Source organism: Ptychodera flava, chromosome 22, assembly GCF_041260155.1.
Source record: "Ptychodera flava strain L36383 chromosome 22, AS_Pfla_20210202, whole genome shotgun sequence".
NCBI classification, from domain to species: domain Eukaryota; kingdom Metazoa; phylum Hemichordata; class Enteropneusta; family Ptychoderidae; genus Ptychodera; species Ptychodera flava.
In genome coordinates, this window is record NC_091949.1 from 8,471,389 (window position 1) to 8,498,608 (window position 27,220).

At 39.2% G+C, this 27,220-nt stretch overlaps 1 protein-coding gene across 5 annotated transcripts in view; it reads right to left on the bottom strand.

Annotated features, from left to right (window-relative positions):
• The window catches only part of LOC139122609 (synaptotagmin-15-like), a 90,558-nt gene that overhangs the window by 20,389 nt on the left and 42,949 nt on the right, over positions 1–27,220 (bottom strand). For 4 of the 5 annotated variants that reach the window (XM_070688169.1, XM_070688167.1, XM_070688166.1 and 1 more), the window contains one exon: positions 11,971–12,754. In XM_070688169.1, the coding sequence (XP_070544270.1) occupies positions 11,971–12,226 (256 nt within the window). In that variant the 5' untranslated portion in view covers positions 12,227–12,754. Of the gene's footprint in view, positions 1–11,970; positions 12,755–13,006; positions 13,134–27,220 lie in introns of those variants that run through there. The other variant, XM_070688170.1, reaches the window with a different exon arrangement.

A 27,220-nucleotide genomic window follows, 5' to 3' on the forward strand; every position in this document is an offset into this window, starting at 1 on the left:
ACAGAGAGAAACGAATGATTGGTAGGGTAACATGTCCCGTTTCGATGTTTTAAGTCTAATTGGATGGGTAGGCATTCAAGCGATCGGGAAAGCTAGTTTAGTATAGTGGGTGTCTGTGTGATTAGATGACTGGCCGACAAGGTGGATGAGTCAATCGAAGTGAATAAATGGAAAGGTCATGGGGGTCAACGAGCGAAGGCGGCATTGAGAAAATGACAGCGTGATCGCTCAGGGTCGTCGTTCGACGAGTTTTGATGTGGAGCTACGCCGATATACGGGACTAATTTCCTTTAGGTGCATTTTAGCTTTGAATTTGGTCATTTCTTTAAAGCTAAATAAGTTGTAAATTTTTGGTATCTATTTTTCAATGTTTCTGTTCTGTTTTTAACTTCAAGATGATTGTTCTATTCTTAAAGCCCTGATGAATGCCCTGTCTTCAACTTGCCAACACAGCCTTTATATTTGTAATACTTGATGTTATTATTGATAACTGAATTCCAGTCCGGGCTAGAAATATTATAACAATTGTACACAGTTCGTGTGTTGGTAGTAAGGCTAAGAAATTCAATTCGTAATTCAAATTTTTTAGGAAGACAAATTACAACACGAGTTTGATTTATAGAACAAAATTAAAAAAATATTGTCAAAAATTTCTAGCATTGTCCCTTTAAGTATTCGATTTTAATCGACTAACAGAAGAAACAGCACAAAATGGAACGCATATGACGATTGCATAAGGCGATAGGTGGATCTGAAATGAAATTACAATTTCAGGTAGAATGCAGGTCGGGGACAGATATTCGGACTCTCAAACTTTTACAATATTCTTTTGGCCTACCACTTGTTAGGGCTCATTTTGAAGATCATGGAATAAATACAGTTTTCGAAAATTTTATCCCCCCCCCCAAGTGATAACATAGGGATGGCGGCCATTTTGAATTTTAAGTATCGGTAAGTATGGGTAATTTGTTTTTCTAGTTCCGAAAATTTGCACAGTGATTCCCCCCCCCCCCGATTTTTACTTTCAATGATATCATTTTGAAAGAGTATTGTTAAAAGTTTGTTTCGGGACACTTAGCAAAGTTTAAGTCACTTATTTTCGACGTGTTAACTACCTTAATCCTTGATACAGGAGGAAGAAAAATTATGTCAGGAGATGACAATTGAAACTGCCTTTCAGCGAGCAAGACTTCGTTGGGTCGACGACACAGCGTACCTCGCTCACTACTATTACTATTTTCTGCGGCAAAGTTCGTCGATATTAAACGATACAATAATTTATGAAACTTCTGATAAGGCGACTCTCTCTTGGGCGATTAATGTGGGATCAAATATGAATTTATATCTACAGTAATTATCACTTGTGTCCAATTTTACACTCTCGAAAGTCAAATCACTAGAGACAGAGAGAGAGAAAAAGAGATTTATACTTAGCGATTCATAAGGCATCCTCGGACCGATAAAATTTCATTTTCTATCGTGTTATCTCACTTCATCTTCCTTGGTAATTGAAAACGATGTTTTACAATTTAGTACCGCGCACTTTGCATATGAATTGCGTGTGTACAAAATTACTGTAAAGAGCCAATGCCCTGTTTATGATGAAATCCTTTTAAGTTGTCCTAAGATGCAATTTCTTGATTCACTTTTGTTGCTAGAAACTTTTGTATTTTTTTCTTGAGAGTCTTGTTAAGGTCGGTTTTACACGCTCGAAGTACTTCAGTGCGGAAGTTTCTAAATTAGCTTGGATATTGTTTTGTGTTGAGCGCTAAAGGCTTGATTGCTCACCCATATTAAAAAGACTAATGTCCGTCAGCAAAGATGAGGATTTCCATTTTCTTCAATTAGATCAATTGGATTTTTTGCAAGAGGTAGCGCTCATCACCGTTGCCTCAGTGCAGGAACCTAACTTCTCTGCGATCAGGTACTCAAGATATAGGGATGGACGTCGAGTGTGTGTAAGGGTTTCAGACTGTGCTAGCGTGTTCATCAATCGCCAATACCTTGGCTACAGTGTTTACATTGGTCGTATGGGTCCCATACGACCTTTGAAGGCAGTTCCGACGACTGCCTTCCCTTTAAGTCATACGGCAATAAATGTTAGATACATTTTACTTTGTGACGAGGTGCATATCAACATAGCCAGTTAGTCCATCCTATCACTATAAAGAACAAACTTCAAGCCATGAAATTGGATCATTCTGAGTACACTTGCAGTCGCCCATACTAATTGTATCATTACACAAAATTAATTGTATATATTTCCTAAAGGGCGCATATTAGGGGACAGTGTTTGAGGAAAGTTTCAACCGATGACATTTTATATATTTCCTGGTGAACCTACATCATTCTACCCCGAGCTCCTCCACATCTAGTCGGCTCGTCAACAACAAAGGCTCACTTGATCGGCAAAAACAACTTATCCGGATAAGAAAACGTCTGAAGAGGGGTCAAAAGTATTTTTCTACGTAATTTACAAGTCTATAACTTCCCCTGACATCAGATAATAATAGATGTTAGCGTAGAATTGCTCAACATATACTGAATGATCCTATACGCAATGTCCCTTGACAATAATCTGCCATGATCCTCTCAGTACGTTTCTGGACTGTTTTTTTAGAGAGCTTTTTTTCGGAACTTTTGCAAACGTTGTTAACCGTAAAAGATGCCTTTTGGCCTAAAAGAATTTATCCCCCAAAGAGTATGCTTTTAGTTTTTTTCTTCCTATTCGTTCGTACGGTCACTGTCCATTTGGTTCCTCGAACACTGGCTTTCATTATTAAAACACGCAAGTTGAGCACTTGCACTGGAGTTTTTTCAAGAGAACATCGTAAAAAGGGTCATGTCACTTCGCCACACTGGGATATTTTTATCATACAGTACTGCGTGACAAATCTCTTCAATGGCCACCGTTTCAAACTTTGGTATATATGATGCATGTACAAAAAGAAACACTTTTTTGGAGAAAATAACGTTGCAGTTCGTCGAACGTAAACTTCCCATGATATGCAAATATCATTTCCATATCATGACCTGCCGATTATTGTAACTTTCTGTTCTTTGCCATGCTGCCAGGAAGTAACTTTGCGTTCATCCCGAATATTAATGTTGACCTTTAACCTTGCGAGAAAAATTTGATTAATACAGTACTTTTGACCCTGATTTTGACACTGGCACAACTTTTGCCTCCAAGTAAGCCCATTTTGTAGAAAAAAGTAGAGTTTTGACCTAAGTATTCGGCCAAAAGTGTAGACTTTTGACCCCCCGTATTTGAATGTTTGAGCCCTCCAGGGAACAAATTTACCCAAATCGAGGGTGAGTAACCCCACCCAACCCCAATGCGTCGGTTCATCTCTTGCCGACAAGTACTTTACATAGGTCATGCGTAGTTAAAGTGTTCAGGTGGTTTATTTTCGGATGCAAAAACGTCACGTCCGAGCAATGCTAAGCAATACAGCTATTATCCAACCGATACATTTGCTTTCGCCCATGACGCTATGCAACATCTGCCCCAACGCGCGCTGCTTTGTCATTCGAGTTCTCTACTCTGACTCGAGTTTTATTTATAGAAAATACAAGTCAAGCATTAAAACCTCCGCCGGGAGCGTCTCTACACTTCTGTGACGGCCAATGGGGAATGACGTCAGAGGAGATTGACTTTTCTGTGTAATTTCCGTGACATGTCACGATTAATGTGATTTTAATCCGTTATAATTGTTTATGATATTGTCGATAAGACCACAATGTGCTCCCTTGATACAACGTAAGGGCAGAGGAGATGTTAAAACTACAGGAATGCGGTTGTAAAGATTTCAATCATGGCATCTCGCGCTTTTATCCTGCTTTGACAGTCTCATAGAATTTCTCTTTCCAAAAGCGACATTTAGGAACGTGTAAGAACAGTATCTGGGTCGCCATGACGGCCTATTTCAACATGTGACTGTACACGTGTTTGCAGCCATTTTTCAATACTGCACTTCATCCTGTCGCGGTGCACAATATTCATAATGTGCGTGTACCGTGCGTGTGCTTTGTCAAGTCGTGCGTGCCGCGCGCTGCGTTCCTTCGTCCGAGGTCAAATGTGAATCGCGTGTCGAATCGCATTGTAATGTGCCAAGGGTCTTGCGTTAGTTCGCTCAGAGTTGTACCTATGCGGTTCGATCTTTGTGATCAGAAAGTAACAAATTACGTTGTGTAACGATGGTGGAGGGCGAGACAGTGAGAGTCTGAAAATTGTATCACATTGCAGCGTGAAACCGTCTGGCACCATGCAGAATCATTACTGGTGATTTTCAACGCAAATATATGCGATACAGTCGCATCTCGGATAAACTGAAAGGTGACCTTGAATCGTAAATGCGAGAATTCGATCGTTCGTCCGACATCGACGGGTCACTAAATGCGCATGCAACGTGGGATAAACGCAAGGCAATGCCAGAAATCGTAGAGTCTAAATATATTGTCCGCACGATTAGCGCAAAATGTAATATAGCCTAGTCTCTTCCAGAAAAATACAAGACTCCGGATGGCTCGAAATTATCTGACGATGGCATTCAGTGTCGCCGTGCCTTTGTCAGATAGTCCTCGAAAAGAAAATAATATAAAATAAAAGATAAATTTGAATCCCACGAAAGCCCCGTACGAAGGTCAGATTCCTGATAATCAATCACACATGATAGATTTCAAGGCAGGAATTCGAAGCCGACATTTTTCATCAGGCGTGTGTCAAATTGCGCGGGACTTTTTCCCGCCGAACTAGTTGTCATATTCGACGGAAGGCAAAGGATGTCATCGAGGCTGACAGTCGGGGAAACATCTGTCACTTTTTCCGCTCGAGTGACGAGTGCAATTATTTGAAGGTTTCACAAGAAATATCGATGATTGAAAATGAACTCGAAATACAAGTCGGGATACTGTTACAGAACATGCTGGGAATTAAGTGCCAGCCGCCGGCAACGTCCCTGACAATGCACGGTTAATTTATGAATATAATTATATCGATGGGAAATTTCAACCTGCTGGTATTATAATTGAAAGTATGACAGCTAGTGAGAATATGTAACTGTACAGACTGATGCCCGATGTTAATCGGTTATTGTCGGCACCTGTGCGTTCTCAAACCGCCAAACACGTCGAATAACAGTCCGCCGTTAACAAGCCACTGTGCGTGGTTGTGAACAAAATGGATGCATGGTTTTCTAAGTTGCCCATGGGGCATTGTGGTTAGCCGTTGCCGATGGAAAGCTATCCCGGTACTATAAGAGGATCGACGAGTCAACTTTTGCGCATGTTTTTTCCTTAATTTATAATCTTGTTTAAGGTAGTATGCGCCTTGAAAGTGAAAGACTTAAACTTTTGCTGAAAGTTTCCTCAATGAATCTTTCAACCACACTCTTTCAAAATCAAGAATAAAATCGGGGTCACAGAGCAAATTTTTGTACTACAGAAACAAACTGCCCAAGATTTAACGATATTTGAAATTCAAAATGGCCGCCACCCTGTGTTAACTCTATTGAGAAAAATAATGTTTTTGATTTTCGAAAGACCATGGACGGTGAAAATGTTTCGATTCTGTTAAAATGAGCCCCCACAAATGATGGATCAGAAAAGAATTGTACAAATTTGAGTCCGAATTTCTGTCCCCGAGGCGCGTTCTAGACTACCTTAATTCGTGTACATGATGCGTATACAAAGTAACACAAGTGCGTAAATTATTGGGCGTATGATATATCTGTTCATGTGATTTGCTCACAACTTCCATTTTTTGTGATTGTTGCACCTGCGTTGCTGCAGAGCAAGATAATACCGACTGTAAAAAAATTGTGGGCAGCAAAAAAGTTTAATTTTCTTCACAGCAGCCCAGTGATCGATGACTTTCCGGTGGAAATATGATGAAAAAGGATTGGGAATGATAAAAAATTTATCATCTGCAATGACGTGTTACTGAACTGGCATCTGAATATACTGTTCCAACAATAACTATTGAGTAGACATTGAGAGTTGCTACAAGGTGACGTGATGCGTGGACAATTAATATATGACTTTCATACCCGATTCAATATTTTTCTGACGCAAAAGCAAAGCTGTCGACCAGGAGTCTACTCATCGATGACACAGTCCTCCGGGCATTATAGGAAACGTAATTGAAAGCGCTCGGAGGCTTTTGTGAATGCTGTGTCTCAAGTACGCCCTCCATGGTGGGGTCAAGAGGGCGACATTGGAGCTTAATATAGAACTCGACGATCTGAAGATGTACAAACTGTAATATCAGTTTTTTTTGAAATGGTTGATTCAGGGGGGAGACGGAGATGAAATATCGTCATCGAGCAAAGAACATTACCCCTGTGGGTTTTCAAAATACTGCGTATCTGACTTATTCCCTCCAAGACGTGTCTCAGATATAACGAGAGCCTGTTTTTTTTACCCAAGATCGTTGAATGTTGTTGTTGTATTCCCTCGACCGATGGCTGAGCGATTCGAATACCATCGCGGTATGATGTATGTTATCAAAGTGTAATTACTTCCTCGACCTGTCTCTGAGGTGTCTCCCTGATGTTTGTCATAAAAACTCAAAGAGATTGCAGCAGATAGAAGTCTTAGTAAGTGTCACACGGGAGAATGAAAAGGCATAAGACCAGATGGCGGTTTTTATCGAATACTGTTCCCGCACCTTGTCGATGAACTCGTTATTTGTTCCAATCCTAGGCAAGAGGAAAGTCTCAAGCTGCGATGGAATTGAGCCATGTCACCCTCGTTTAGATAAATTGCTTTACATATATGGATAAGTGCGTAGGAATGAGAGAGTTGCTGTAAAGGCGGACCGCTGTTTCATGCATACGTGATGCATATATTGCAAACACTTACAGCATGTTCATTTGGTTTTACGATTGAATCAAATATGGCCGACTGGCAGCCATTTTGGTTTGCTCGTATGATTAACCGACATGTCCTATAAATATTATGTTTAATTCAAACTTAGACCATCTCATCATTGGACAAATATTATGACAAACTTTACATATTGAAAAGCCCCCATAGTAAATCATTTCGGCTATTTCTTAGATAAATAGATCGTTTTACTAGGAGAAATTAGTTAAAATATTGAGGCAATCTATTGATGAAGAATGATTTCGTGTGGCGCCACATAAAGAATACTTTCTCAGTCGAACAAAAATTTAAGTATGAATATTCTTCGAGGTCAAGGTGAAAGCGATCGTAGATTCAGCTTTGATAATTTGATCGAAATCCAATCAGTTTCGTGATCCAATCAACTTGAAGAATAGTCCCGTCGGCGGTATTTTCGATGAAAAGGTTTTTGAGGGATCAATTCCAAATCTACAACAGCTGAAGGGGTGTTTGAAGGACGCAATATTCAGCCTGGTTCAGTCAGACTGTAAGACTGGTGCTTCTGACTTGTTGTTTTGACATCAACAAGGATATTATTAACGTTAATATTCAAGCAGTGAATTTGCTCAACAAGACGGCTTTAAAGCACGTTTTCCGCGGAGCCAAAATTTCCCGACTTTTTCGTGACGCCAGCTTAAATCCTCTCAAGTTGGTAATTACGGACTAGCCGTTCTTAATTCTTATTAGATATTTATACTTCGCATGATCTCCCCCAAATGTCTTATAATGAAATCGGTTTCAGGAGAGACACGTGACCCCAGAAAACCTTTGCGGCGAAAAGAGCCTCTTCTCTACAAATACCCTGCGTCCTTTTTAAAAACATTTTGCAATTTTGACTTATAATCCCGCGCGGTTAATCTGAAAAGGAGCCATTTAAGAATACTCTGGTGGCTTCGAAGTTGTTGGGTGATTAATCTGGACTCATCTTCTCTACGCTTACAATGCAAAGATAGCAGGCTAAAACAGAGGGTGTAATTTTTGAGAGCGCGCGCAGGCAGACACGATCGCTACAGCGAGCTTTACGAAAAGTAACGAGGAAACAGAATGGCAGATTACGCCATAAGGATTTTTAATCCTCGATTTCAGTTTTATACAAATTTAATTACACGACAGTGCACCTCAAAAGCGTTAGTAATGGAACTGGGGAGGATGGGGCGAATGATCACTGGTTCCGAGTTTTAAAGTGTATTGTATCCCTTAATTTTTTAGAGTATCTATCTATCTATCTATCTATCTATCTATCTATCTATCTATCTATCTATCTATCTATCTATATATATATATTATTTACAATGCCAAGGTATCGACAAATGACGGTAACAGCAAAAATTACATCAGCCTCACAGAAAACCCGTTCAAAACCCGCTTCTACAACCACCTACACTCGTTCACCAACGAAAAGTGCAAAACCAGTACAGAACTTTCCAAGCACATATGGAATCTGAAGAACAAAAATATGCAACACTCAACCAGCTGGTCTGTTTTGTGCCATGCTGCAGCTTACTCTAATGCAACAAAGAGATGTAACCTTAGAGACAAACTGTTCATCATCAATGCTGAGAAGGCTAACCTGCTAAACAAGCGATCGGAGCTCATCTCGAAGTGTCGCCATGAGAACAGATACCTCCTGTCCAACTACCATGCCCCTCCTCTAGGAATAGAACCATCCAGCGCGCCATGTGGAAACACGCATTTCGAAGATAAGATAAGTTGAACCATTCGTCTGTTGATCGCTACAGAGAGCACATGTAGCGTGAAACTCTGAGTAACGCCTAAGTCCTGTGTTCTACTTGTTATCATTTTTACCGTATATATATATATATATATATATATATATATATATATATATATATATATATATATATTATTATATATATATATATATATATATATATATGTATATATATATGTGTGTGAGTATATATATATAAAACACGATGTATATATCACGGTGTATATCTATATAACACTATGTATATCAAGAGAATACACACACACACATATATAACATATATATATATATATATATATATATATATATATATATATATAATAACACTATGTATATCAAGAGTTCAAAGTTTGCTAAATTATTCATTGTCGATTGGATAGGGGAAACGCGCAAGAACTGATCGGGTAATAATACACACTGAAACATACATGGAAACATACGACAGAGTGTGTAGGAAGATCCGTAGTATCTGTGAATGTAAAGTGAGATTAACATTTTGCTGAAACAGATGACAATACGGGATTTTCAAGGTCAATGTGCATTTATATGTAAACTTAAGCTTCACGAACCTGCAAAAAAGCTTTACCCTTGAAACTTGAGTGTATCCGTTAACGATCAAGGAGAAAAATGAACGCCACGGTCACTAAGTGGTTTTTCTATCGTACAATCGTCTTCTAACTGTACAAGTATTTGCGATTAAAATAGTCGCCTTTTACTATAAAGGGAGTCCTTGTATCTTTGATTTTCAACACATCTCGATGTAAACAGTCGCACAGCAAATAATCACAGAATTTGGAAAAATCTCCATTTTGAGACAAAATCTTTTCTAAAGACGCATAGAGTCTTGGATTGTCTATGTTCAGCTGTCGATGTCTTTTAAGCTTACCTCTATTTTATTTCATTTTACTAAAAAATCGCCCAGTAGGCCAATGAAGGATACGGTCTGATACTAATTAAGAAACATTGTCCAAGACAGCAGCGACATGTTCAGCATCGCGTGATTTCCAGATCTGCGTTTTGGCTTCGCCAATTGACTGATGAGTATTTTTCGGGAAGAAAGCATGACAAATGTGTCAGAATTTGCACTTCCTGATATTATTGGTCAATGATACTTTAATCGAGTCTCGGAGCTGCTTGAAGGTTTTAAGTGTCTCCTTGTATGCTTTGCTCTTTATTGAGCAACGTTTAGACCAGGCTCGATATGGATTGGAGAGAGAAACCTCCCAACTCAGTTTACAGTTATTGACTCTCACAACAAACCTACCTAGATATAGTCTCGTATTTATAGTCCAAACAGTCTAAAGAGAACTTTATATCATTTCGATGGACGAGTAGTATCGCTTTAATGGCAGCATCACAGGAGGAATTAGTAGTACAGCCGAGTACGAGTGACCACGTGATTTCGTGTGTTCATCATTTGCCGGCAAGCCTTTGAAGTGTGCCACTTGTTAAGAGTCTCTCGGAATGCAATATGTCTCCATTAATCACTTCAAAATTATGCGATATTGCCTTTTAAACGCCAGCTCAAGGCTCAGTTAACGGCGTACACTTCATGATGAAAGCATCAGTAAACGGTGCCCCGGCTTGACTCCGACAATAATCAAACACGTTCGACAAACAAATAAAGTTTTCATTGAGAAGGTATTCTGTCTACAAACTTTACACAGTGATACACTCGAGGTTTTTGTTTGCCTGCGAAATTATTACTCTATGTGTCATTTTTAAAATGAAAGCACTGTGGAAACGTGCTTGAACAATTTTCATCGGGGAATTCGAAGAATTTGCCAATATCACGAAAGCCCAGGCAGAGCTTTCAAGCGGGGCGAATCCACGCTACTATACTCAGTTGACAACAGTCCGAATCTGAATGCAGTTCAGTGTTCTGCACTATCTGCTCCAGGGATTTGAATATCTGATTTGGATAGGCTGACCGTATCGTTAGGTGACGCTGCAATCTTACATTTTGCGTGTTTACCCGGCTGGTTAAAAACCCGTAAATACAGCCAGGGGCGACAACTTCGCTTGGATAATGAACTGATTACAGTTTTGTTGCAGTCTATCACGTGTGTAAGTTAAAAGGCAATTATTGGACGCACTATCTCCCTGCATCATTACAAGAAATCTGCAGTTTGCAAATTCAAGTTTATGTGTACCTAATCAGGTGTGGTAATTACAATTCAACTGAATCTGATCCGTTGTTGTAGAAATGACGTCATAATTAGGCCTTGTCTCGTGTAAAGGTCATTTTATCTGGAAATACTGTTCGGTAATACCGACAAGACCCAAGCGTTAATGAGTAAAGGATGCTTACAACAACAGAATCATAAACTAAAAGACAGTAAAACGGTGAGATGTTGCGGTCAAATTATCTTTCAGTCAATGGGGAATTGTATACAGCTCCTAAAATGACAGTTAAATTGACTTAACATGTTAAAATTGCTTACATAAAACAGTGTAATAATGCATAATGCATTTTCTATACATTTAGTTACTGTAAGCAATTCACACGGAAGATCCGTAAAGTGCGCTGCTACAAAGGGTTTGGAAATCTCTATTATTTTCTTGGTTATTTCACTCGAGTTGACAGTATTGTGAATGTTTTCTTTAGTTCTTGGTAATGTGTTATCTAGGCCAAGCACCACTCCTAGATACTGTCAAGTCGATGCAAAATGGCTATAGCTGTCATAAACTATCATTTGAGTTAGACGACTTGATATTTATTTGCTTTCGTGTACAAATCGTGTGTATGTTTATTTCCCAACTTAGCTACCTTAACCTAGGGCATTCGAACAGATACCCTCCCGCAAAACAAAACTGGCTCGACTTAACCACGCCGTGCGGACCAGACGATGGTCCATTTCCTTGTGGAGACAGGTTTTGTGTAGTTGATTTGCATCAGCTGTAATCGCCCTACCTCATTTAGACATGGATTTTATTTATTTTTAATTAATCTTCAATAAACAGCTAAATAATAAATAAATAAATAGATAAAAACAAATAAATAAATAAATAAAACAGCTTACCGATAAACGCCTCTTGGACTTATTATACCCTTTTACTAAGTACGACATAAATAGGACAATAAAAGAGTCTTATTTACTTTAAAACATGCCAACAACAAACCGACTTTTTTGACACAGCGGAAGATTCAGACGGTGTTATTCATCTTGCTCACGGGAAGAAATTCGAAAAGTGTAACTGGGAGGGAAAGTTTAATTATCATGAGCTATGGGAGATTTTGTCTTCGCAGTGAGTTACCATGGCAACTCTGCAACTGCCTTGTTTTCTAGTTGGAGTAAATGACTTAGAAAAAGATTATGAAGACGACTTACCTGGCTGAATCCTGGACACCTCGATCTCATTGTCTCGCATAACCCAAAAATCGATGGGGTCCTGTCCCGCTATGATCTTCTGTCGAACGTGGACCGGGGACGTCTCCCGTGAGGATTTTCTCGACGGAATGTTCAGCAGGTCCAGTTCTTTGCTGCGGTGTTCGTAGTACGCGCCCGATTTCTTCCTTCTCTGCTTGAGGCAGTAGCAGCACATAAACAGCTGATTCCAGTTGAACTTGGCGATGGAGGCATACATTTGTGCAGAGAGGAAAAACGGTTTAGGGGAATACTCCGGGAAACGTAAAGAGCGACTGAGCTCGGACAAGGCTGGGTAAATAAGTGGAGATTCTTGGAAGAGGACGCTAGATCGCCTTGCAATGATCAATAGCGCGGTTTACGTACAGCTTCGCTTCTATTATTCGCAGAGATAATGATACGTATGCTCAATTTAAAACGAATGCCCGGATGTAAAGGCATTATAGGAACATAATTTTCCCTCTTTGTTGAACTGATGGCTCTGGACGAGACTCATCAGAAAAACTGCGATAACGTTGATGTAGGGCTTTGCTATTCACACCCAATTTGCAGTAATCTTTTTCATTATTTTCTTAAGTTCAAAGGTCTTTCCTCTTCCCAGGTTGTTTTGCTGGTTCGTCGTCTAATTTGGCTAATTCAGGGCACTCGTCTCCAGACCCCTGGTTAAAATCGTGTCGAAGTCGCGTTGAATGGAGTCCTCCGGTTTCCTCACATTAGCGCCTTGACATCTTTCGGAGAGTCACGTGATCTGAGGAGAAAGAACAAACACAGATATACAAATACAATAAATATGGACGGATTGGATGAGCTATAGCTAGTCTGCTGCGCGCAGATAAACAGTGCTGATATGAGCTAATCCGCCAGGCTCGTCACTCGACGTCTGTTTGACAGATTTAAAACCGTTAATAATGTCACGTATAGAGCAAAAAACATTCCTACAACTTCTAATGTGCCGTGGTTATTAAATTTGACGCTGCGCATGGCTATAGATAGAGGTCACCTCACTAGTTGCTGATGCTGAACCCCGCGCTAGTTTTACAAGAGTAATTTCACTGAATTGTTCACCAAGGCAACGTCGGATAGCTGAACGAGCCCCCGCGGCGGCCGACCCGCGTACGAGTCGTCTTCAAAATGATCGTTCCGAGCAAGGAAATGTCGACGCGTCTTGAATAACAAGAAGATCTATGGACGTTTTCTTCCAATTTGAGCAGACATTATTAGGTCCATTTGAAACGAGGGGCTACCAATTCAAACGTTTTTATGTGCATGTATTCATATGCATATTTACGATGAAAGATATCAAAACGAAGTCATCCTCGACTGTTAAAAAGTATGGTATAAATCTTGCATTTTTTAAAGACAACATTTCCTGCCAGGATCTTGCGTGCCCATAGCATTGTGAATCCAATAATAGAGCGGCGAAACACGCGGAATCACACCTCAAGAAGGTAATTAATAAACGCATTCACGTAATTTCTTTCCATTAAATAACTTTCTATGCTGAAATTGTCCCTTTTCTTCTATTCAAATTAATCAACCTTTTGTGTGCTGTTTTGCCACTCATCAATCACAGGACTCGTCACACCGGAGCCAAACAGGACACGCTTCACGCGATCATTAATTCGCACGCGGACACGATTACAATTTGTCGGGAGCAATAGATGTGCTTCCCGGACATAAAAAGCTCGGGCCCGTAATCTCGAGGTCGTAGCTACCCTGGGAACTTACATAATATCTGTGGTAACGTTACTGTATCGACTAGCGAAACTAGCCACTAGAACACAATTATTACATCGCCTTGAAGCCATCGTTTGTTGCCCCATTTTTCAACATCTTAAGATTGAAACAGCCAGAACAGCAGAACGTTGCTGGATTTCTGCTTATACTGTCGGCCTAATGCAATCCCCGAGACTTTAACTGGTACAACCAGATGATTTTAACCTCAGTATCTTACAGTCTTGCACAACGAAACATTATTTCATGTCTTGCGGGTTTATTCGTTGGAAACTCATTTTAACCGTCACAGGGTTGGAAAATATGGAACATTATGTTTCGAACTCATGGATTTTACTGACGGCCCTTCTAGAAATTTGTCATGTTGTGTTTCATTCGATTTGTTCACTTATTATATTTTCTCGCAGAGAAATATAAATGCGTTTTCCTCTGGATTTTTCATCTCATTTCAACGTCGTGGACGTTATAATACTTGGAAATCGTTATATGTGCAAGGATGACCTTCTTTGTCCTACGTCAATGTCTTTTCGCTTTTAAGCACATGACGCGTTTAATTGGTGGAGTACTATAGATTCTGTTATCGGCGCTCTAAGTAATACGACCATTTCCTCGCAAACCTCCTTATTTGCAGATATAACAGCTATCTTCAACTTTGGGACTTTTGATAACCAAAATGTTTAAAAACAGAACTTTCATCCTCGGATATGCGGGCGTCCTCTTCCTAAAAATTGATCTATCCATTATTTTACGGCCAAATAAAACCAATGGTCTGTTGTCCTGTAACATGTCTCCGAAACTGGGTTAGGTCAGAAGAATGTTTTTCTTGTTTTCTTTTTGTTGGCTGAGATCCATAAAATACGGTAAACTTCAAAGAATATACTCAACATCCTTAGAAAATGTGAATAAAATGTCCAGGACCGATGAGTTTTTTTCTCGGTAGGTCAGGTTACCCGAAATACGCATTTTTTTCTATTTTGCCGAAGCGTTTTGAAGTTTTAAGTTGATAATCACTACGTTAGAGACAAGATAACATAGTCAAAGAAATTAAGAAGACGGGTTGTGTCTCATAGAGTAATGGCATTTCAAAAGGTCGTAAAATTATGGTATGTTTATCAATATTTCATTTTCTTAACGTTCTTTCGGAACAACAGCCACTGAAGTAACTATTTCAGAACTTATCTGTCGTTCATCGCTGTTTTGGAGGCCATAAATTCCTTTGATTTAAAATACGATGTGTCAGAACCCCTCTATCAATCATGTGGGTAACCCCGTGAGAAAGTAACAAATGTCATTACACGTTTCTTTCCGCGTGTTCCAGCAATTCAGATGGTGACGTCATCCTATAATCACGAGCCTCATTTTGTGGCAGTCGTCATTTTGGCGTTGCGTTAAAAAAAACTGTCTTGGGCAGGTGTTACAGCACCCACTTAATCGTCTACAAAGTCAATTATGTGCCCAACTCCAGGCAAAACAAATACGCCTGGAGGAACGCGTATTCATTTCAGCAAACATCCCGTTGCAAGAGCCTCGTCTTATTTGATAAGTGATGCACGGCCAAACATGTTGTTGTTGCGTGATGTGAATAATTACCACGTCCTTCAACTCACCGGCAAATTCTCCCATCATGCCGTATTCATCTTCATTACCTTTCAAAGCAGCATAATCGGCGAGGGTATACTTTGTCAGTTTTTGCGCAATATCTTAGTGCGTTCTTGAAATGGCACGTGTACAAAAAACATTCATTATTCGCGAAATTATACTAACCCTTTTACATGCACTCTTGTGATCATCGTTAAATGCTAGAACATGTATACAGGGACCGCGCCATGGGACTTTGCTCAAATGTGAACTTTGATGTATGGCATGTTACAGCGGCTGGCGAAAGGTCTCTCTCGTATATCATACGACGGGGAGTTTAAAACAAACCATCTGAGCTGTGCCAGAATAGCAGCTTACGATTTATTTTCAGAAAGGTTCCAGGAAGCACTGGAATGATGTATGGCAACATATATGACCTACAATGTAGCCTGTTGTTTTAGTTTGTTTCAAAAAACCTATATGACACTTACACTGTTGCAATAATGTTGGGCTCGATGTATATGAACAAATACATACATAGATACATAGATACATACATAGATAAATAGATACATACAAATACTATCTATCTATATATATATATATATATATATATATATATATATACACACTATGTTATGTATGTTTGTATATAATGTAGATATATGTATCTATCTATCTATCTATCTATCTATCTATCTATCTATCTATCTATCTATCTATCTATCTATCTATTTATCTATCTATCTATCTACTACTATGTATGTATGTATGTATGTATGTATGTATGTATGTATGTATGTATGTATGTATGTATGTATGTATGTATGTATGTATGTATGTATGTATGTATGTATGTATGTATGTATGTATGTATGTATGTATGTATGTTAATGGATGTATGTATGGATGGATGGATGGATGGATGGATGGATGGATGGATGGATGGATGGATGGTTGGATGGATGGATGGATGGATGGATTGATGGATGGATGGATGGATGGAGCGATCGATCGATCGATCATTGATTGACGATCTCCCCGTGCGTACAACATTGACTATAGGACTATGCAGTAAAAATGTACTCCTTATCTCAAGATCTTAGTGAAAACCAAAGATTCCGGTGTTTGTGATTTTATCAGATTAGTGCATTTATCCTAACACCATCCGCTTTGATGAAAATGCGTTTTTTTACGCAAGGCGTGCTCGGACAATCACACAAAAAATTAGGGAGGCTTAGAGTTCCAAGATAGAATTTCACAATTACACAAGTAAACGGGGTGTCAAATGAAAACTACAAGATTCTGTACCAGAAGGGAAAGGTAATCATCGAGTATGTGATGAGTTATCGCCGAGAACATATCCTCGCAGAGTGCAACATCGGAAAGAACATTCTGAACAGAGATATAAAACTTTGCAGTCAGTTTCAGTTTGAGACTTAAAAGCGCGGCACATTTTTCTCTCTGAGAAATCTTGATACACTACCCTAAATTGCAATTTGCACTCTCTTAAGTCGTTTGTGTCTGTTCACTAATAAAGGAACATTGGGTGCTCCGTGATGACATTAAAAACAAAATGAAGCTTATCTCGCTCAAAATCGCCGCTGATTAAGCTACACGGTGTTCATGAAGCTAGATGTATGAGCAAAATGCCTTCGGTGTTCATTGGGTATAATGTGGTTTGCCAGCTTTTCTCGTTTAGGACGGAACAAAGCCTGAAGCGGCTCGTATGAACAGCGGTTAAGTGATTGACCGAGGCAAAGACAGTACGGAGGATAAGTTTCTACCTATTGTGACAAATCGGTGTACTAAAAGCCAGGGCTGCTGAGTCAGACAGTGCTCCCAGGGTTAAGTCGGGCACACAAGAGCGCAGACTGAACGAAGGCAGCGTTTGCAAATGCCCTATGCTTGTCCCCTCTCAAATCAGTCTGCCGCTTCATCAAAACAAATTGACGGTAGGTCCTTTACACGATTACATCCAGTTACACTCTAGATGGCATCCAATTTATAAAAGAAAGTAAACTTTAATGCGATACATCTTTTGACAGATGTAAGAACTCGCCCTTACTAATGAAAGCAAATAGGGCTTGACATCTGCTGGGTTAAATGATACACAGTCGCAATACTATTATCAGATTTATTTTGACAGCAAGCTGATTGACCGTATAGAAAGTTTAACGAAGAAGGAGAGACTAATACAAACGACACTCAAATTCACTTGAGCGAAAATTAAGGTCATAAAGTGTGTAGATCGCTCGGATACTTTATCTTACCTAAGCAAATTTAATGTTTACAGATGCACAGATTTAGATTCAAATCAGAGTGAACTAAAGGTATTGCGTGAAAAACGCATATTCGCAGTCGTCTTGTCAGAAGGACTGTGCCACGTTGAAGTACTCGTCAAGATGGCGGCGCAGCGGCCATTTTGATATGCAAATAGACATTTCCCAGAAAACAATGTTAACCCTATCACAACTTCGCGCACAATGGTCTGAATCACAGACCCTCGAAAACTTTCATACTCACTTTAAATAATTTATTTCTGCAAACTGCTAAGAGGCAAATATCTCCAGCTTTTGGAGTAGTATTATTTTGCAAAACTGAAACAGTAGAACAGTGAGAGTGTGGCTTTCCCCTTAGGCCTAGAAGTGCCCTTATACAACCTTATTTAATGACACATTCTAGTAGGCCTATCCCATTATGTTTACGTCTAATAGGTGTTACATGGTTTTCTGCATTTCTTCGTATGATCTCACAAAGTCTCGCGTAGTTTCTGTCACCTGTCAAAAGTAATAGGATGGGGCTTCACCTAGTTTATCAAGAATTGCCCGATGCAGTTGATTACTGAGAAAACGGTTCCATTATCGTTGAAAATTTGAAGATCTTCAAGAATTCTCATCATCGCACGAACGTGATACGTGAATACTCTTGATCGAACGTACTTGTACCCGTGGAGGTCGCACCATGAATTCAAATCGAACAGCGATAACAAAAGTGCAGCGTCAGAGAAGAAATCATCACGTCCGAAACCTTATAACATTAAGACAGAAACGTGTTAAACTGGCGAAGCGGGCAAACTCTTGATTCGACGGCTCTTTGAGAAGTGCACGGTGATTAGAGAAGGCAGGGAAATGGAAAGAACCCTACTGACCCCGGACAAACTAACAACATGATGCACGTGAATCGCGGTGCGAATAATGTGCCCAATGTAATTCTCAGATTCCGAAAGATGTGAATCTTTTTTTCGGGACTCTGACCACGCCTTTTTGACCATGGTAGTGTCATGGTTACTTGATGATATTTGTACGCCTTCTCATCTCAAACCTTTATATCAACGCTGGTTATCAACTATTTCTTTTCTAAGAATAATTTTTCTGTAATCGTTATAATTGTCGCTCTCTTAATCATGTTAACCTAACTCGTCTCCACTGTGAACTGAGTCACGCCTCGAATTTGAAATACTTAAACTTACGTCAAACTTTCTACGAGGAGCTTGAAACCATTCTCTTACCAAATCGACAGTAAACATTGAGGGTCATAGTGCAAATTTTGGTACCTAAGAAACATACCACATAACATTTACCTATATTTGGCAGTAAAAATGGCCGCCATTCATGTGTTAACTCTATGGGGGAAAATACAATTTTCGATTTTAAAAATCGTAAGAGGGTGGAAATTTTATTCACTCTACGATCTTCAAAATGAACCCCAACAAACGGTAGAAATTTTTGGAAAAATTAAATGCAAATATCTATATTCGCGAGGTGCATATACCTTAAATGCTAGAATCCTTATTATTGACACAGGGTATAAAACTAAACTCATAGTTCAAATGCTGTGAATATAGTTCAAGGAATTCTGCAAGTGTTGAATTTTGTGTTAGTTTTGCAGGGTAGCCAATCATTGCGACGAAAACATGGCATTTTCCTGATGTAACTTTATCCAAGACTTTGTCTGGAATTAATCACCACAAGTAGTAAACGTCGCAACAAAACCTGTTATGAACATATCACGTGATTGCCAGTAAACCTTGACATAATTATCTTCTCATGACAAGTGCCAGCTTGAAGTCATTACTCGGGATAGCTATTTAAGAATTCAATATGAAAATTGAAAGGACATTCTACAACGTAGGAGTATTGATTTCATAGGAACACTTTTATCAAGAAAATGAAATTCATCACAAGAACGATCAGGGGCGTGACTCACATTTTATGAGTGACCCATATTTAAGGCTGCAGCAAGTCTACATTTCATTGGGCAAAAGATTGGCTTGTTAATACACTTCTTTCCTTGGCCCGATACCCAAGGACTGTGATTGCGCAAGATGGCAAGAGAAAAGTTCGTGGCTAACCAAACTAGGACTGGTTTCAAACTCTCAAGGGAGTTCCAAAAATGCATTTTCAGAAGATAAAGTATCGGCTGAATATTTTTCAGAAACCATTACCAATTGTTCTCACTGTGACCTTTGATCAATCTTGGGTCTGAGTAATGTCAACCCTGATATGGCTGTTAACAGTTCCCATTATGGCTGTAATGTTGCTTTTACGAGCGATTTCTATCCAAAAATATACTCGCGATAACATTTCCACCTTGCATAATACAAAGTATCTGAGGTAGCAACGTAGGGGATATGGTGGACAGAACCGATGTACGTCGATTGAAGTGATAAAAAATCCCGCAAATGGCATCTAAGGCGGCGAGGAAAATTGCAGATGAATTTGATCGCTGCGGTATTTGGTAAGCTCTTACCCGTAGATGGATGTCACAGCTATTCGTGTGACGCATTTTGCGAAAAAGAACACGAAAAGTCGGAAGTTTATCGTTCAACCGCAGCTGCGACAGCCGAAGCTCATACAAGTGTCGCTAAATAATTCACGAACTTATAGATTAATCTCCCACGGATTTCAAATACAAATGTAAAAGCTGACATTTAAAAGATGACACTTGAACTTTCAGATGGGAAGAAAATGTCTAATGCAGTGCTAAACATGATAATGACAGAATTGTCACTTATTATAAAGGTGATGCAGACACACATGTATACAGTAAATTTGTTCGGCCATTGAACGAACACGCAAGAGTTTTAAATCTAAACATTCGGAGACGATATTGTTACTACGAACTATATAGGTCCCATTTGGGCAACTTATTATTCATTCGACGTTGACAAACTAATTCGTTACACTAACGCTAATGCGAATATATTGAAATAAAGGAAAAATATCAGAATGCTGGAAAATTGAGACGGATAAAGACATCCGCACTGGCAGATTGCGTTGACTATTGCTAAGTGAAGGAGCTTTCTGGTTTCTGTAAAACCTGCATTCTACTTTATGTCTACACAGTTTTGACTGTTATTATAAACAACACCGCGATTATTGCTCATTTTCACAGCACCTTCGGTGAACGAGACCATTATTTTGATGATCTTTCGCTTTTTTAGAGACACATAAAACTTTGATTATTTCGTTTTGAACAAATAACAACATTAAACATCTCGGTGGGGCGCCATTACAGCTACAAGTCGTGGTTGGACATATATATTAATTTAATATCTGGGACATCGGGGTTATACTCTTTGAACACTGCCCTCAAGCTTGTAAGGAGATAGTTTTGATGTGAGCTACGCAAGATTTGTGAGTTTGTCGGTTCAAATTATTGAGCGTTTCTCTCTTTGGCGTTTTCCCGCCAACTTGTTGACAGCGCCTCCTAAATGCAATCAGCGTTTGCCAACCCAGAGACTTGTTGGGCCGGAGTTTAGCACTTCCATAGATTGAAAATAATATGATGCCTGGAGCCGATTGCAATACCGGGTGTTGGTACGAGTGAAACCTTTGACGTGCAAACTATCCTCCTCCATGGCTTTATTACACTGATCACGGGAGCCACTGACAAATGGCAAACATCTATCTACGCTTTAAGAGACACAAGGTGTAACTTTTGACAATTTCAGCATTCCTGTTCGGCGTTTCAGCCTTGCGTGCCGTGAACACGCCTTAGGGTACGTTAGACAGTCCTGTGTACTGCACTGCTCAGTGCATTGCCATGTTTAACAGATAGATTTGAACTCGAAGCGCAGTTCCTCCTAAACGCCAACAGGCTGGCGCATACGGGCAGATCATTTTTGTAGTCATTTCAACAAAAAAGTTGCAACTCGTGGCTTGACTTGTTTTCAGAGATAGTTTGCAGCATGTTGGTGCAGTTCAGTACATCAGTAGGCGTTAATTAAATAACACTGTGTATACAGAATATGAACGCCTTCGGGAAATTCTGATCAAGAGTCAATAAATACGAAACGACGAATGTAGTTTAGCAGCAGATTAGAAATGTAATTTCTGAGAGTAAAAGAATCCACGAACAGCTGTCAGTTCAAACATTAATTGCATCAGAGCCTTTGAAAAGACTCTGAAAGGTTGACAAAGGTGGGATCCATGAATGTCATCAATTGAGAAAAAAACAATCAAGGCAAGGAACGTGCTTGAAACTGTTGGATGATCACAAATCGGATAATTTTCGTATTGGGTATGATTGTACACCTGACACTTTTCAAATATTTTGGCGTGATCAATAAACGCAGCTAAGGCCGAACAAAACAAATGGTGCTATTCCGATAACTCTACCTACCCTATTTTTTACCTGCCGACCCTAACTTTTTAGAGCTACTTAAACACGGAACTAAAAACGAAAGAAAAACCCGTGAAATTACGCGTTCGTTACATTGCATTTGATTTTTGCTTGAACGAGGATGTCTTTTATGGGGTTTTTTTCTTTCATATGTATGATACATTTTTCTGGAAATGTTGTGGCCAGTATTTGACCGCCCTGAACCCCTGAAAAATGCCTATTCAAAAATGAAAAAAAATTCGGGGAAAAATATTCCTGTCGACCTACCTACGTAACCCTATTTTTGAAATCCATGTTACCGGAACAGCACAATTCATTTATTTTTGGGGGGCCTAATATAAAACAGCCATAGTTCAGGCAATGATCGTACACGCAAGACAATGATACTATTCAGAATGACCCCCGACAATCACTGAATAATATAATAGTAACTCAACCACCAGTACGATTCAAGGATTTTGTACAGAATTTATCCTGAGCCACACAGCCCAAATCGTGCAAATAATCGCAGCAATCCAGCCAACAGCAGATCCCACCAATTCATGCATCAAATAGCTAATAAATCAGTCCATATTGGATCTCGGCTTGTACTCTATCTCATCGCCGGTAGCGAAGCCAAAAGCACAGCTCATATCAAATTCGTATTACGGGGTATAACATCACTCATTGTGAAGAGTAGACTGCGAATAATGGAGTCCACGGCATTACCTGTGATAAATTCCACAAACCAATTCACACGATGGCCCCTAAACAATACACATCGTTCCACCTAGTACACAAGCCTTATCAATATTTAAACCGCCGAACACATGCGCGAGGTTTGTGACAAAATAGTATCATGATTGCATATTCAGCTAGACACGATCATTGTGAAGAGTCGATCTAGTTTGCATTGGCACTAAGCATTTCACATACGTCGATCATGAAAGGAAATTTATTATAATCACTACCTTCATTCATGATATGAACTTTGTAAAATGATACAAATTTTACTAAGAAAGTCCGTTTAGAATTTGTTATGGGTGTAGAATAGAAATTATTCACACGTGTGCTTCAAACGTTCATTAATGTTGTAATGCCATACATTTCTTTCTAATAATCCCCAAATCACCTTCATAATACACACATTGCTATTTGCATATTGAAGATGGTGCGGAGATTATTCACATTCAGTGAGACATCGGAACTAAAGGCGCATGCCTATATATATATATATTTATATATATATATATATATATATATATATATATATATATATATATATATATATATATATATATATATCTTTAAATGTGTTTTCTTTTAATATATATATATATATATATATATATATATATATATATATATATATATATATATATACATATATAATATACATATACATATATACATACATATGTACACACATTTCATGAATATCATAAATATACCTATAAGGAACGAAGGAAGAGAGACTACAAAAGTTACAGGTAATATACACCGACGGTCCGTACACCCCTCGAATTGCTATGCAACAAGTCTTGAAAGTATTGCAAATCTATTTCCTTGATAAAAACTTCCATCATACATGCCCATTGCGACAAAACGTACCGTTAGTAAGTATCGATATTAGCTTCCACAGAGTTCATCTTGCAAACGGTGACAGGCGATTGCATCACGTTGTGCGGGGATAGCCTCGTTTCGGATGCACTTACCAGTTCCCATAGGGAGTTATGGATCAAAGTGTACATGAACTGGGACTATTAATAGCCCAAGTTTATCCTTGCCCATACAAGCAAATACTCATATCAGCTGGTACTGACAGAAGGAGAGGCATGGCCCCTGGCTGAAAAATTCTCTGACGTCATCAATGGTCGATCTGACGTTATTTGATGGAAAATACGCGCGTGGGTCAAATGAATAAATAAGTTGTCTGTAGTCATCGAGAATAAGATGTTACGATAGGATACACACCGTGCGGTCCTCCAAAAATAAAACTCCTTGTATTCGGTATATCTGTATTTTGTGACGAAATGATTTGCTAGCTCGACTGGCTTCTCTGTTCACACTGGTTGGTGTACAAGATTTTCATCCCGTAGGATGTACATTTCTCCCATTACTATGGAAAAGATGAAGGGGGGCTTTTAATTACTCCTACTCAAGCGTTGCAGTATTTGCGGAAAGTGAAAAGTAAATTTGAATTTTGTTTTCACTCTGTTCAAGTAATGTTACTGCAAACAATGTTTGGCCGCACTTTGTAATCAAATGAAGTGCAATACTAACACATTTGGAGACAAGTAACACACTCAGACAAGGTTCGATATGTCATCGCTGTTAGTTTCGACGGGTTTGACGAGTTGACGATTGACTTGTATGGGACAGCTGCGCATTTACATGGCCCTTTCGCTTTGCGTGACGGACTGAGGAAACTGTAAACGGCAAATTTACAAAATTCCTTCTATAAACGCTTCGTACAGAATACACCCGCGTCTGCTCACACGCCACTAGCTGAATAATCCCAACGTCTGATGATAGATATCTTTGCACTATCGGGGAAGCAGGGAGGTCAAAACGCAACGGGAGAGCCGGACTGTCGTGTAATTTATCAAAGAACAACTACTCAATGAATGACTTAAACAAACCGACCAAAAATAGCTTTCCGTGTATAGAAAAGTGATGTTTTTATATCAGTTCGAGAGTTTTTGATGTTTCCTCGCGGGGTAAATATTTTAATGTGCTGTATCCCGGCCTTTTTTTGAATTGAGCTTGAAATAAAACATCAGGGTATGTAAACACACGTGGGTTTCCTTTACAGATTAAAATCTTCCTATAGCAGTTATGTTTCGATATCACGACTTGTGTGATCATCAAGTGAACCCTTCCTAGGTTTTGGTACGTATAGTGGCTACATTCGATCAGAAGCTTTCCCCCCGAAGGTCGTGAAAGAAACCGAGAAGGGGTTATTCCCGGGGAAGTCTCAGGGTTTCAACTCACTTCTCAGGGGTATCAGAATAAAGCAATTCTAGCCCACGCACAGCGGGGATTGGATAAGGTTAAGCGTTTTTATCATGTATTTTTTAGTCTTCTACTAATCGTCCCTTTTGACCTTTTGAACTAGTTCTCGTCCTAGACTACCTACTATCAATCATATTGGTTTTGGCGAAAATTAGTCAAAAATACAGTAAACTGACAATTATGTTTCTGAATATGGCACATAAATCCGTAAGTATGACAGTTTGTAATTCAATTTATTATTTTTTTCGATTAAAATTCCAAACAATGGAGCAAACCCTCCCGGTATGAATACCTAATACAAAATAGTCCGAATTTTACGTTTCCCAAATCAAAATATATCTGAAATGCACAGTAAAATGAGTTGACAGTCTATCTCCATAACAACTGCACGCCCTATTTACATTCAATAACATACAATAAATTTAGATCGGAACAAAACTGATCACACTAAGTTTCGAAGGCTGCCCTGGAATTAATATTTTCTGTCTAATTTCCTTATTCAAGCGGAATTTCAAATATACAGAATTAATCCTCTCAAAAATGAAGTGATCATTAGAGTCATTCGTAGGGAAATTCGCTTTCATCATGTTTGTAATCAGCTTTATGCAAATGACATAAGCTTCATTCCAATCAACATGTCTTCAATATTTATGGGAGACGCGCCATTGCCTTGCCTACTCACCAATATCAGTATGTTGAAACAGCGAGTACTCAGTTATTATGAAGTGTGTTGCCGTTTTTGACGACCGAATTTCTGTCCGGACATGACGACCGAATTTCTGCCCGAACATGGAGTCAACCATCAACTAATAGAATGTGAAAAGGTTTAAAGAAAAAGTCTAGTGTTACTGGCGCCATAATATGCGACACAGAAGAATATCACGTTTGGTTTGCAATTGTTTTCCATACTTTCGTATTCGACAGATTCTGTTCAAAAATCAACCCCTCCCACCCCCCCCCATTATTTTTTAATGGAAAAGAACGCTTGGGCTACATACTGTAAGAGACTAAGTGCTCCAATCTGCGGTTTTCATCGTTTGTCTAGTTTTTGATGACAGTATTCTTTTGTTTTCACAAAATGTGTCTTGCCCAAGTCCTGAATAACGATAGTGTACAGGAATTATAAAGACAGGGACTACTAACTTAAACTCCAAAGGTAAACGACTGCATGTAATTTGGACAAAAAAACGCGGGAAATTCATCGTCTGAACGACTTTACGGCAGGCAAAAATAATAAAAATTCCTCAGGCATAGGGTGACTTTCGTAACTTCCGAAGTTGCTGAAATTGAATTTATTCTGGTCATAGATACACTTTATTCGATAAAAGTAAAGAAAATCAATAAGACGAGGTTCAGCATCAAATTGAAGCCGCGATGGCATTAGCCAGACAAAAAAATAGATAGAAATGATTAAAAACCGCCAAAAGGAACTGATACTGACGTAGGCGGAAATCCGCTCTTTTTCCCCGTTTTTAATTCGCAGTATTAGCCGTCCGTTTGACGCGGAATGATACCATTGCATTCATTGTTTTTCTTCAAATATTTCACATTTCCAGGATTTTATCTTATGAACGTGCTTCCCCGGGGGAACCACATGTTAACCATTGCAATAACAACGTCCACAACGTCATCAACAGTCCATTGCCGGAAGAAGCGCAGAGCGTTCTGAAAGGGAAATTGAAACCGCGCGGTCCGTTTGTCATGCGTTGTTTGTTCAGATATGCAGACAAAATCGTGCCTGTTGATGGCACCGCATTGTACTCGTGTAACACAAAGTCGGGAATATTATCGCCCACTCTTCTTCAGCTGATAAAGTATTTTTACTTTGGCACCGATGTAAAGTTGGTATTTTAATTTAAGAAGACTGCAGGACGGGTTTATCAAGACTATTTTTCTATATTCCGGCGTGCGGGCCTACAGTATACAATGCTCTACGTGCTCCAGATCAAGATATTTGTCCCAAACCGATTGATAGTAAACCATCTCTATCCACAAGAAAAGATCATCATTTTGTATAAAAATTGTAGGTTATTTCGCGGTCGTGTCCAGGAATGTAATCGACTTCTAAACGAAAGTCAAAATGTGAACCGATGACATTTGATGAGTCTGCATGCTAGCGTGTGAACTGTCTTGGACTCACGCGACGGCAAATCTTGAGAAACCACATACATTTACCATCCAATCTCCCTTAATTTCTTTCAAGAGAAGACGTCGCCATCCTTTTGAAACACTCGCAACACTTCCATTCACTTTGTATTTCACTTCAGCCGGTTGTCACGGC